The sequence below is a fragment of the Littorina saxatilis genome, linkage group LG13, assembly GCF_037325665.1.
Source record: "Littorina saxatilis isolate snail1 linkage group LG13, US_GU_Lsax_2.0, whole genome shotgun sequence".
Lineage (NCBI taxonomy): Eukaryota > Metazoa > Mollusca > Gastropoda > Littorinimorpha > Littorinidae > Littorina > Littorina saxatilis.
Window position 1 is genome coordinate 3979952 of NC_090257.1, and position 13446 is coordinate 3993397.

Below are 13446 nucleotides of genomic sequence, written 5' to 3' on the forward strand. Positions count from 1 at the left end.
CAGCTGTGATTGTTTTTGTCAACAACAAATTATGGAAACAAGAAGAATTGAAATTAGTTATGTTCTACTACCTTCTAAACTCTATAGGTTGAACTTGAAGAGAAATCCACTCGTCAATCGAAGTAAAGCCAGCCGCCAGATTTAACTAATTGGAATGTAATCGATGAACAAGTATTTTGAATCGCAAATTCATTAATAATATATTCCGTCAATATTCTTGCATTTAACAGGTAAAATCAGATGTATATGTTGTTTAAAATGTTTAGAGAGCCGATATTTAACGAAATTGTGAAAAGGTTTGATGCAAATTTCTCTTATAGTGACGGAGCCATACGGAGCTTGCCTTTAGCGGTTTTGAGACGTTTTACGATGCATTTTTTTGCCGTAGGACGGTAAAAAATGCATTATTTAGCGATCGACACAAACAACTTTACAAACAGATTGCCATACACCTCAACTGTGGAGCACCCGCTGAGACATCCGTCTAGTCTGCCGGCCGGTGTAACACGAAATTTTGACTCCACGAAAATTTTACTCCGGAGTAAAACTTTCGTACGAAATTCTTACTCCGAGTACACCTTTCGTACGAGAAAAGATTCCCCAAGGTACGAAAAAATTACTCCATCCACGAAATTTTTACTCCCATAATTTTTACTTCCAGTAAAAATCTCGTACGCGAAAATGGGATGCGGGCGAAGGGATAATGCCAATAATTATGTGATCTCGAGCAAACAAATGTCGCGCAACCCTCCCTCCACCCATTCCACCACCAAGACTATACAGGGGACAGGTAAGGGGAGTAAAAGTTGCGTACACCTGGCGTGGGAAGTAAATTGCTCGTGTTAGGGTGGAATAATGTATTTGTTATTTATTCGTCAGGGGAGTAACATTTTCGACCGAAATGTTGACTCGGAACACACCTGTCGTTGGAAGTAATTTTCTCGTGTTATGTTTTTTTGTAAAGGGAGTAACATTTTCGTACGAAATTTTTACTCCGGAGTAAAAATCTCGTGGGAGTAGTTTTCTCGTGTTACACCGGTCAGGGAAAGCTACTGCATGTCACGCGTCTTTTCTCTCGTTGCGGTTTTGGTGTGAGTTGGTGTTGGGTGTTGAAACCTGGACGTTCCGACCGACGGCCACTACCAGGTACTGTACTTTGTTGATATTTGAGATTGTGTTGATATTTTTGTGTTCGCGTTTTTTGGTTTGGCGCGTTCACCAGCTTGTGCCGCTGTGTTTCTCTGTTCACTCTGCTGAGCAATCGTGTAGCAGACGAACTTGAAACCCTGAGTTGTTATACATGTACCAGGTTGACATTTGCGTCGTGGAAGCTGGAAAAACTCACAAACAACGTTCGTAGTTGTGAGTTATGTCGCCAATTGTTGTCAGTATAGCGCGTCACTGCTTTCAGTGTTTCACTTGTGTTGTTCAGTATTCACCTGTATGTGGTGTGGTGGGTTTGAGCACCAGCAAATAAGTCATTTTGTGTGTGTTAACAATTGTCAGTCATAGCGTCTCACTGCTTTCACTTGTCTGACTGAATTTGGGGATGGGGTCTTATATGCCTATGTTGGACATGAATTGTTTTGTACGATTGGGACACTTGTGTTGTTCATGCTCTTCTGGCGTGATGACGGGTTTAACCATAGATGTGTGTCAAAGATATCTATGGTTTAATGACACAAGGAGGTACAGGCGCTTGTAAATAAGAGTATTGCGTCGAACAGTCTTTCTTCGTCTTTCCTATTCTGTCTGTCCCGTGTTTGCTCCTTTTGCCTGGCCGTCGAAACGGATGGATAAAGTGAGTTGCTGCGCTAGGTAGCACTGGGTGGTAGGCTAGGTAGCACTGGGTGGTAGGATAGCTAACACTATCCACATTATCTTTCACCGTCTAGGGACCTTAGGCGTACCAACCAGTGAGGATAATTGCACTGAAGTAGTGAAGAAAAAGTAAACGAAGGCGAACTAACTGACAATAGAAATCGAGTTTTGTCCGAGCCCCTACCAGGCCCAGGCCTCCAAAGACGTTCTGCGCGATGCGCTGGCCGATCCTGCCACAGCGCAGTCCCCGGTCTGTAGCATGCGCCTGTTGAAAAGACAACATCAGTCAAGCGCTGCTGATCCCGCGAAGCCACACTTTCAACTCAAAGCCATGACGTTCCCTACACAAGGCTTTGACAAGAAAAATGTTCATTCAAAATGAACAGCGTCGATGCAATGTCCACCAAAGATTTATTTTGGGAAGTGTTAAAGGTTAGGGTCAAAAGTTAATGAATTGCATGTTGTGCTGGATATATAAATTGTTTATTTCAGTCAATGCTTGCTATGAATTGATCAAACAGCCACAAGAAAAAAACACTTTTTAATTAAAAAATAGAGCTTGTTTGAAACAGGTAGAAAGGATGAGTTGATATTGCAATATCTGTACGTGGGAATGTGGTGAAAAAGAGTGCTAAAAGTAGTAAGTCAGTCTCAGATCCATTTCAAATATTTATCGCAGAAAAACAAAATACAAATTAAAAAAAAACACAGAACCATTACCAGGTGTCATAGGAATGTTTGAAAACAATAGTTTTCATTTTACACTGTAATTACAGGAATCAGAATTAAACACCTCAAATTGGCACATGAATAATGAATCACCTGGAATTGCAACAGGGAGATACTGAAGTAATTGGAAACAAACATCTGAAATTGACAGAGAAACAATTGAAAATATAGTACCAGTTGACATGAGCGTACAATATTTTAATGGAAGTGCATTTTTAGCACGAAGCATCCGCAGGAGGATGCACTAACAATTACATAGTGCCACAAAATTTGTACGGACATTTCACAACCGTGCATTATTAGCACAGAACACATACATGGGGGCGCACAAAACATTATTGTGACAATAATTTACACGAAACATTTCACATAAGTACATTTTTCAGCATGGTGCATCTACAAGAGGGTGCTCCAACCAACAATGATGCATAGTGCCAACATTTTGCGCAAACTTTTCACAACAGTGCATTATTACCACAAAGCGCATACAGCGATTACATAGTGGCAAGTTGCACTAAACATTTGAACAAAATGCATTTTGTTCAAATGGTAACAGCACAGCACCAAGTTTTGCATAAGTGCACAACAGCACTGACCATTTCACAAAAGTGCATAACAGCTGTGACAATTTTACAAAAGTGCATTGACCATTTCAGGCAGATGGCTAACATGCAGATTTCGCTTTCGTCTGTCTTTCTTTGAAAAGTAGGCATGTTCAAGATCGATGAAGTCATGAGCAATTGGGTTAGATGACAGAAAAGATTCAAAAACGTCAGATTCAGTGTTTTGGCTACTGTTGAACAGGAACATTCTCTCCTGTTCAACAAAACAGTCAGACACAGATTTAAGCTGATGTGGGTTCAATTCAAAAGCAACATTGTCACAGATAGTGTTACATTTCTGTAAAGTTTCAGAAACATCTTCCATGTTTTGGTTACTGTTGAACAGAGGCATATTTTCCTGTTCAAAAAAGTCTGACACAAATTTTCGTAGTTGTGGGTTCGATCTATACTGTCATTGTCACAGATAGTGTTACATTTCTGTTTTACATTCAAACGAGTCGTAGGACCGTCATTGTCACAGATAGTGTTACATTTCTGTTTTCTGTCGTAGAAGTAGTGGTACATTTGCGTTTGGTTGTTTTTTCTTTTAGATTCCTGTCACTCATACTAGCAGTATGTATTGAGGTACATAAATCTGTTGATGTACAGGGATGACTTGTTTGTAATGAATCCTTGTTTCCTCCACATTGAGTTTGCATTGCAGTTGGACAGAAATGAACAGGTGTTAATTGATAAACACATTGATAATGGCTTTTGAGAAAATCAATCAATTCTGCAAAGGAATTAAATGACATCAAAACTGCAGCACCATTTGAAGAATGGTTACCATTTCTGGTTTTTTGATGGGAATCAAACAAATAAAAACATTGACTATCCAAGTTACCATGAATGGCAATAGTTGACTCCTGAAAAGTAGCAAGGATATAATTTGAGACGATAAACGCCTGATGCAATCCCTCCTCAAGGTCAGTCAACTCAAAACCTTCATCATTCGCAACACAGCGGGATTCGTATGTCCAGAAATCATGTCGAAAAAATATTCCATTTCAAAAGCATGTCCAACGTACCACAGTTGTTGGCAAATGTTCGTGTCCGAGGTAGCCTCGATCAGTGTGTGTATATGTATTCATGTGACAGATAGCGTGACCTCATTCTTCAATCCTCTCTCTCTCTTCTTTCTCATTCGAACGCACGCACGCAAGAACGTAGCCTACGCACGCATGCACGCGCACGCACACTCACACACACACAGACACACACACGTACCCGCTAACGCACAAACCACGCACACACACACTGACTGTCGGCAAGCATCTCTTTTTGTTTGCTTCACCTTTGTTTATTGTGTTTTCGATATTTGTGTTTATTTTTTGCTTGACTTATCTGTTTTATTTTAATGTTTGCTATCCACATCGTGTGATAAATGTTTCTTCTCTCCGAGTCAGTTTTGTTTCTGCACGCCGCTTTGGTACTCCTTGTTTTTCTAACTGGTGTATTGTGCGCGATTTGCGGATTTCTTTTTATTCCTTTCATATGCGGCTGTTGAAGTGTTGTGGGTGTTATTGTCTGTATATGCTATGTTGCGTCTGTGTATGCCTACAAGAATTTGCATTCGCGCTCCAAACTTTATTGGGTGTAATGTGCCTGTGATCTGCTCGCAGTCGAGCACAGATAGTTTTCAAACATTCCTCCAGTGAGCCGCCGCGCGCTGCGACCTGAGTAAAGCGCTTCTTTGGTCTCTGGCAACGTTGAACTGCGCCGATATGCCCAGCGACGTGCACACAAAGTGATATCGCCCCGCTGGCTATTTTTACCGCTGGCCTTCGCTTGCATGGAACAGCCGTGGTCCTCTCGGTTAGTCTCGGATTGACTCGGCCAGCTTTGACATTTTGGCTTGGAGAGTTTTTCTCCAGTGGCCCTGTGGCAAATTCAATTGCTTTGGCTTGGAGAGTATTCCTCCAGTGGCAAATTCTTCCCGACCACAGAACGAACGGATAAGGGGCGTAACTCCTTAGTCATATTGGAAATTCAAAACGGGTCGGCTTCACTCAATTTCTTGGCATCAGAGGCTTGACATAAATTAGGAAAACGAAATGGTTGGACCCATCATGGACCAACTAAAACGCTTCAGGGCAGAATTAATATTTTGATGGTATTTTTGAACGTTCTCAGCGTCACTGCAGGAAGTGGCGTTCTCAGCGTGCAGAAAGTGAGCGTCAAGTCCCTTTGTATCAACAACGAAAATCTTTGCATCTTTGAATGAATCGAAACGCACGAGACTTACCACTCGTGCTTTTCGATTCATTCAAAGATGCAAAGATCTAGTATAAACTCTAAACTGATCTAGTATAAACTGAACACACAAAAAACACCCTTCGATAGTACTGATGAGCGACCTTGTGTACCTTACATTCATGGGGCCAAATTTGTGCAACCAATTTGTTTTATTTAACTTAGAAATTTGATTCATCCTAAAATGTTTTCCTTCTTACTCAAGGGACGTAACCACTCAGTACACGTTTTCGAAGAATTCGATTTTGGGGGTGAAATCTATTAAATTTTACCACCAATTTTCCTCACGTGCAAGAAACTGACATGCTTTTCGTCCATAAATAATTTCACTTCTTAATTTTACCAGGAAACAACATTTCAGTCTTATTTCTTCTTTATTTCTGGTTAGTTTCTTTAGTTTCACTTTGAGCTTTAAAGGCACAGTAAGCCTCCCGTAAACCATCACAGAGCTCCCCGAGCGTCTAAATACAGTACAAGCATACTTCCATTTGAACGCTCACCGAACGGGAACATCCTGGCTGCTTTCTGTCGAGCGTGAGACATTTTCAAAGAATTTATTTTCGTAGACTTGTTCGTTAACAACAACGGCGCCTCGTTTTTGCGCTAGACCTAACTTTTAAAATCTAAATAATAAATTGACAGCTTGTTACACAAACATTCTTTAATCATAAAAGAATTCGTTTTTCATCAAGACAAGATCAGAACAATTCGAAGTTGTGAAAGTTTAAAAAAAAGAAAAGCCCGGAAGCAGGGTCACGCAAGGGTCGTAGCAGACGGTTTATCAGTGCAAATCGCCGTTCATCTCAACAGTCAAAAGCCATCGCTAGAGTTCTTGTGAACCACAGCCGTTGTTTCGTGCATAAAAAACGTGCTATTGTAGATAAGCTCAAATCGAGTCGCATTCATGACTAACTGACGACTGCATTGTGAAAAAGGAAAACTGGATCACACGGGTTCACGATGGCTCAGGGGTAAGATAAACCACGCAAAAATAAATTCTTTGAAAATTGTTCGCTCTTTACGGAGGGCACCTAGGATGTTCTCAATTGGTGAGTGTTTAAAGGCATATGTACTCGATGACTATACACGCTAATTGCTTTACCAACAGCTGGAGACATGCTAAATTAAGTTCCCTGCAAAATATTGTGGTCTAGGACCCCTTCAATGTTGAGATATGTTAATTTTCATTTTGATCTGGATCGTCCTATTTATAGATTTGGCAACACATGTAACGTTGATGCAAGGGAGCTAACACCGCGGCTTTGTTGACATCCTCACTTTTTCAGAGGCTAGAACAAGCTGTAATGCATGTATTGTGGTCCGCGCATGGTGACATATCGTCATTATATGGTCTTATGGTGCGTTTGACATCGATTATGGGCAAACTACACTTTGTAAACACGGGAGCGCGTACATATGCCTTTAAATGAAAGGGTGTTTGTACTGTGTGTAAAAGCCTGACCGTATCTGTGATGGTTTACGGGAGGCTTACTCTGCCTTTAAATAATGTTCCCCTGGTACACATGAACTTAAACTTCTGAAAAATCAACCTGATTCCAGGACACTAAAAACAAACTTTCAACAAGATGACGTCAATCTCTGGACAGAAGCGCATCATGCTGTGGGCAGTACCACGTAGCTTGTCCGGAGCCATGTGTCGTGTCATGCTGAATTCTGGACTGACCACAAAGGTAGTAGATTGACCAATTATAGATCCTTCATGACTGTGTGGGCACCTTTAATATATTGCGGCAAAGTGTTTCAGGAGTCTCGCGGGTGTGTGTATCAGTGTGTGTGTGACGGTGTGTGTATGTGTGCGCACACACGCACGCACGCACACACCACACACGAGAACACAGGCTCACGAGTACATTTGATACGTGCGTGGAGGGGGCGTGTATGTGTGTGCGCGTGTGTATGTGTACGTGTATGTATGCGTGTTCGTATGCGTGGTGTTTGTGTGTATACTTGCTAATCTGATAGACGGGTGGGGGGATTCGGGGGTTGTGATTGGATAGACAGCCCTATTTAGATCATCGGGCCATATTCCGCAGGAAGTTTGCGAATATGCTTTCATATTCACAATAACAAAGACGCATGTTTACGGTTTCTTCGACGTGTATGAAAATAATGAAGCACACGCATAGCTGGCCAGGTTTGCTTCTGTGACTGGTCGATACAGACGATGCGATTTTCTTTTTCTTACCGTGCATGAAATACACTCCGTGTAAAATCCAGTTCTTTAACAGGCAACAAACCTTGCAACATTCAAATAGCTGCATTCTAGCAGACAGTCTTTTCAATGTTTAGCACATAATCTGCAAACTCTCCTTTCCGTATGCAACGTCCATCGTATGCAATGTTGAAATGAAGTTACCGGTCTGAAATATTTAGTCGTTGACTTTCTTCTGAGACAATCTTTGTTCTCTTATCATCCACAGCTTTACCGCAGTCTTCATCACGCGAATCCGTATCCACAAGAGAAGTCAGACTTTTGAACAATACAGTCATATAATAATACGTTAGCAAGCATGATCGCGATGCGTGACGTCATATTAAACCTGGCATATAGACGTAATGCCAAACATCCGGTGAACTCGTGTCTTCTCCGTATACATGTTCGTGACTGAGTTTTTCAATGTTCGGTGATTTTCGTGGATACATGCGCAAAGGGATATTCGCACTAAATCGTCGTCTGCAATAGGCAACATGGACCATTCTGGTAGTTGTTGCTGACAAAAACAAGTTTTCAACACAAAATATTATGTCAGAATAGCAATATAAACGTCTCGATTATTATGCTCGTGAATCTTTTCAATGATTAGGTCATGTACGAACCATACGCGGAGTGTTACCACTTAGGGCCAGAGAGGGTCAGCACTCATGACATGAAGTTCCAGCCGGACCCGTCCAGAAGCTACAGCAACATCAAGACAAAGCAGGAGCTACCTTATGAAGGCAAAGTAGTTTGCAATCTTGTAGTCTACACTACTCTAAACTATTTCTCAAGCTTTTAGTCACGGGATGGTGGTGGGGGGTCGTATCTCAGTTGGTAGATCACTGGACTTGGTCATGGGTTCGAATATAGTTCGGGAGGGACACTGATTAACCTAATGTACACACACACATACACACACATACACAAACACACACACACACACACACATACACACTCGCACAAACACACACACACACACACACACACACACTCTCTCTCTCTGTCTGTCTTTCTCTCCTTCCGCGGGGGGCAGTTGTCGGGGGCGGGGGGGGGGGGGGGGGGGGGGTGGCTACGGCATGTATAGCCTTCCTCCGGGTACACACCAAAAGGCAGCACCTGGACTATTTCATGTACAGAGATGATTTTTTAAGAATCAATGTTTTAACTGACAAGGGTGTCAATCTGCAAAATTAATTCATCAACAAATTCCCATTACGCATGGAAAGCATCCAGGCTGGTGTTTTTTTTAAAAGTATGTGTGTAAATTGGGGAGATCATGTTTTGGTCAATACTACAAATATATATAACTTGTATGTATTGTTCCATTTTTGTTAGAATTCCTGTTGTCATTTGTTTTACAACTGAACACGCACAAACAAGCACTCTTTTGTAGTCTCGACCAGCCACCTAAATATGAGTTTTAGTTCACCTCTGACGTCACATAGTTCTTCTGACGTCACATAGTTCTAACAATCAAAAGCCAATGTTCAAACGATACATTATACCCCATGCGCAGACAAGGAACTGGTGTTCGTGAAGAACCAGGCCTACCATCTGGCTCCAGATAGACTGACAGCGGAGTGGATCCCCGATGGCTTCACGCACACCTTTATCATCAGAAACCCACGGAGCACCATCATCTCCAAACTGAAACTTCTGAAAAAATGTACAGGTGAGATGATGGCGAGTTGTTATGTTTTTCAATCATGAAGGAGGCATGTGAATTAGTTGCATTGGCTTCACAAATACCTTCATTGTCAGAAACCCATGAAGCACCACCATCTTCAAATTCAAACTTCTTGAAAACCTTCCAGGTTAGATGGTGATCATGCTGTAGTTTCTAATTGTACATGCAGGGGGCTTAGGTCTGTGTTTGATGGAATGGATAGTATCAGTTTAATGGTGCCTCACAATTTAACAAAAATGAACAAAGGGTTAAGATTCAATGTTTAGCCTTTCCTTGAAATATATCCTTGAAACACGCACACACACGAAACGAAATTAAAATGTGCGTGTGTGTGTGTGTGTGTGTGTGTGTGTGTGTGTGTGTGTGTGTCTGTGTGTGTGTGTGTGTATGTGTGTGTGTGTCTATGTGTGTGTGTGTCTGTGTGTGTGTCTGTGTGTTTGTGTGCAGGCTGGAACTACGATCCCAGGGAGAGCGGCTATCAGGAACAGGTGCAGATTGCTCACGTCCTACAGCAGCTGGGACACAGACTGGTCGTCATTGATGCCGACGATCTCATGGAGAACCCAGGTACACCCTCTTCGTGCTTGCTTCATACTTTTCTCCCCGGGCAATCCCCTCCCCGCACTTCTCTTGGCAAGGATGAGCTTTACTTTAACTTGCCTACCGAAGAAAATGGCTTCTTCACTTCTTCATCTGTAGTGATACTAACACGTTGCTTCTTTCTCCACAGAGGGAATTCTCCGCGCCTACTGCCGAGAGGTCGGTCTGGAATTCAAACCGTCTATGATCCACTGGGAACCACTTTCAGAACCCGACTTCCAGGAAACCTTCCTCTGCGGCGTGTGGGAACCCTCCTGGTTCGATAACGTCAGGACAGCTAGTGGGCTCTACCCAAAACCCAAGATGGCTGCTAAAGACACAGGAAATGACGTCAGCTATGACGCGGAAACACGTGACTTGATCGGCAGGAGCGAGCGAGAGAACACCAAGTACTATGAGGAGTTGTACGCTCTGCGTCTCACTGCATGACGGAAAGGAGAATAGAAAGAAGCTAACGTCGAGAGCAGTTCAAGTCCTCTAAGCTGTGTTTCAATGTTCGGATCAAACCACTGAGTTACATATGTATTTAAAATGCTTATAATGTTGACTTGGAGTGTTGTGTTTGTCGTTTTATGCAGCACCAGTGTCATTTCTCATGCTTGAGATGAAAACTGTGATGATTTGATTCTATAATTCCACCAAAGACGTCTACTGTCAGTCTGTGTGATAAAGCACAAGTCAGTAGAAAATCTACAGTTGATGTTACTAAAAATAGGATGGGAAATTCTGGGAAACTGTTCAAGGGCAGTAACTCACTGGTACAGCAATCGTGCAAACCGTTTTGAATGCCCTTCAGCAAAAGATTGTACACAGCGCACTTTTCTTGCTGCCATATGTATCAGCGTACTTTTCTTGCTGCCATATGTATCAGCGTACTTTTCTTGCTGCCCTATGTATCAGCGCACTTTTCTTGCTGCCATATGTATCAGCGTACTTTTCTTGCTGCCATATGTACACAGCGTACTTTTCTTCCTGCCATATCTACACAGCGTACTTTTCTTGCTGCCATATGAACACAGCGCACTTTTCTTGCTGCCATATGTATCAGCGTACTTTTCTTGCTGCCCTATGTATCAGCGTACTTTTCTTGCTGCCATATGTACACAGCGTACTTTTCTTGCTGCCATATCTACACAGCGTACTTTTCTTGCTGCCATATGAACACAGCGTACTTTTCTTGCTGCCATATGAACACAGCGTACTTTTCTTGCTGCTATATGTATCAGCGTACTTTTCTTGCTGCCCTATGTATCAGCGTCCTTTTCTTGCTGCCCTATGTATCAGCGTACTTTTCTTGCTGCCCTATGTATCAGCGTACTTTTCTTGCTGCCCTATGTATCAGCGTACTTTTCTTGCTGCCATATGTATCAGCGTACTTTTCTTGCTGCCATATGTACACAGCGTACTTTTCTTGCTGCCATATGTACACAGCGTACTTTTCTTGCTGCCATATGTACACAGCGTACTTTTCTTGCTGCCATATGTATCAGCGTACTTTTCTTGCTGCCATGTATGTATCAGCGCTGAAAGTCCACGAAATGGGGCACTGGCCTTTGGCTAGTACTTTTCATAATTTACTAGCCTGAGAGCAAATTATTGTATTTTTACTCGCCAAACCAACCATTTGTTTCAGCAACTTTACTCGCATTTGGCGAGTAGATTTACATTTCTACTCGCCAAATGTAAATCTACTCGCCATTTTCATGTTTCTACTAGCCATGGCGAGTAAAATACTCGCCACTTTCAGGCCTGTGTATATTAATGAACAGAAGTTATAAAAGAAAGCTTATCACCTAAATCCTTGTTCATTTTGCCATAGACCTATATTCCCTGATTTTGCCTTCAAAGGGAGTGTTGATCTGCGAGACGTTAGAACAAGATCAGGGGTCAAAATCAAAAGTCCGGAAATGGTCGCACGCAGCGCTCTTTCCTATTTTTTTCAGTCTCTGAATTTCTAATAAAACTCCCAAAACGCCATATGATCAACAACAACTACCCAAATATCAATGAGACAATGAATGTCATCATAACTAGCAAGAATGTGTGTGGTGTGACTCCTCTGTTGTGGTGCGTTGCAATTGAATACACTGAAGTGCACAAAGGAACTATCTGTATCAGTGCATGGAAATTAAAGTTACAACTTGAGACGAAGTGATGAAAGTTTTGCATATTTCAACGGATGTTGACCTAAGTTTGGGTACAATAAGAACTGTCCCCAAGCAATGTAAATTGACAATTTCTGATAGCGCTTTAAGCGCGTTGAGGGTGCTGCCTATTGTCTTTTGAACACTGAAAAATATGGCTGTCATGAGTAGACACACAACATTTTGCTGTAAAAATGACCACACAACCGTTAGATTCTCTTGATATTTTGTATCAAAAGCATGATTGCATGTACTAGTTAGCAGTCCTATTTTCACGCCGCTTTGAAGAATGTCTGATGAATGATTTGCCCAAAACAGCTAAACTGGTACACCTCTTTGCACCCCCACAATTATTATTCATTACACAAAATGACCTGGATTTAACAGAGCTAAGTCTGTTCACTTTACTCACAAAAATGTATCGCGATACACTTAAAACTACTAAAAACATTTTTACTGTGAGAAATTTGAGTGATTTTTACCGCCAACATGGTCGATTTGTCCACGTGTGACGTCATACCTATCAGACTTATTAGATAATATTTTTCCTTTTTCGGTTTTCCCATCGTTGGAAATTCTCACAAGTAAATTTGGACATTTGATTTCTACTTAAGCGACATTTTTTAATAAATATAAGTGAGTTCTTTTGAAATTGTCACTTCTTGCTCATTTGTCCGACGGCATGATACAGGCACACTTTTTTTTATAAGTGTAATTTTATTGCACGAAACAGGTAAATCAACAGAGGTATTCGTAATTATGAACAATATATAACCGACATTACTCGAACAAATCAGTGCACTCGGAGATTTATGGAGCAAATAATGAGAGAGAAAAATGATTGCATGGAGCGCTAACAGATTTAGAGAACTCGCTTTCATCCAATGAATATCCGCTTCTTGGCTGAATTTAATTATTGCTTTTTGCGCTGGTATGCCGACATAGTCATGATGATACAGGCCTGAAAGTGGCGAGTATTTTACTCGCCATGGCGAGTAGAAAACATGTAGGCTAACTGGCGAGTAGAAATGTTCATCTACTCACCAAATGCGAGTAAAGTTGCTGAAACAAATTGTTGGTTTGGCTAGTAAAATTTGCTCTCTGGCTAGTACATTTTCAGAATCACTAGCCAAAGCTACACCATTTGTTGGACTTTCTGGGCTGTTCTTTCTTTCTTTCTTTATTTGGTGTTTAACGTCGTTTTCAACCGTTCAAGGTTATATCGCGACGGGGAAAGGGTGGGGGGAGATGGGATAGAGCCACTAGTTAATTGTTTCTTGTTCACAAAAGCACTAATCCAAAAATTGCTCCAGGGGCTTGCAACTTAGTACAATATATGACCTTACTGGGAGAATGCAAGTTTCCAGTACAAAGGACTTAACATTTCTTACA

General features: G+C 41.6%; 1 protein-coding gene across 1 annotated transcript; it reads left to right on the forward strand.

The window, feature by feature from the left end:
- Positions 1-1005: 1005 nt before the first annotated feature.
- LOC138946315 (uncharacterized) lies at positions 1006-12055 on the forward strand. The gene is made up of 6 exons (XM_070317857.1): positions 1006-1146; positions 6966-7096; positions 8231-8368; positions 9145-9295; positions 9758-9877; positions 10041-12055. The coding sequence occupies exons 2-6, from the start codon at positions 6992-6994 to the stop codon at positions 10337-10339; spliced, it is 813 nt and encodes a 270-aa protein (XP_070173958.1). The 5' UTR covers positions 1006-1146; positions 6966-6991; the 3' UTR covers positions 10340-12055.
- Positions 12056-13446: the final 1391 nt, after the last annotated feature.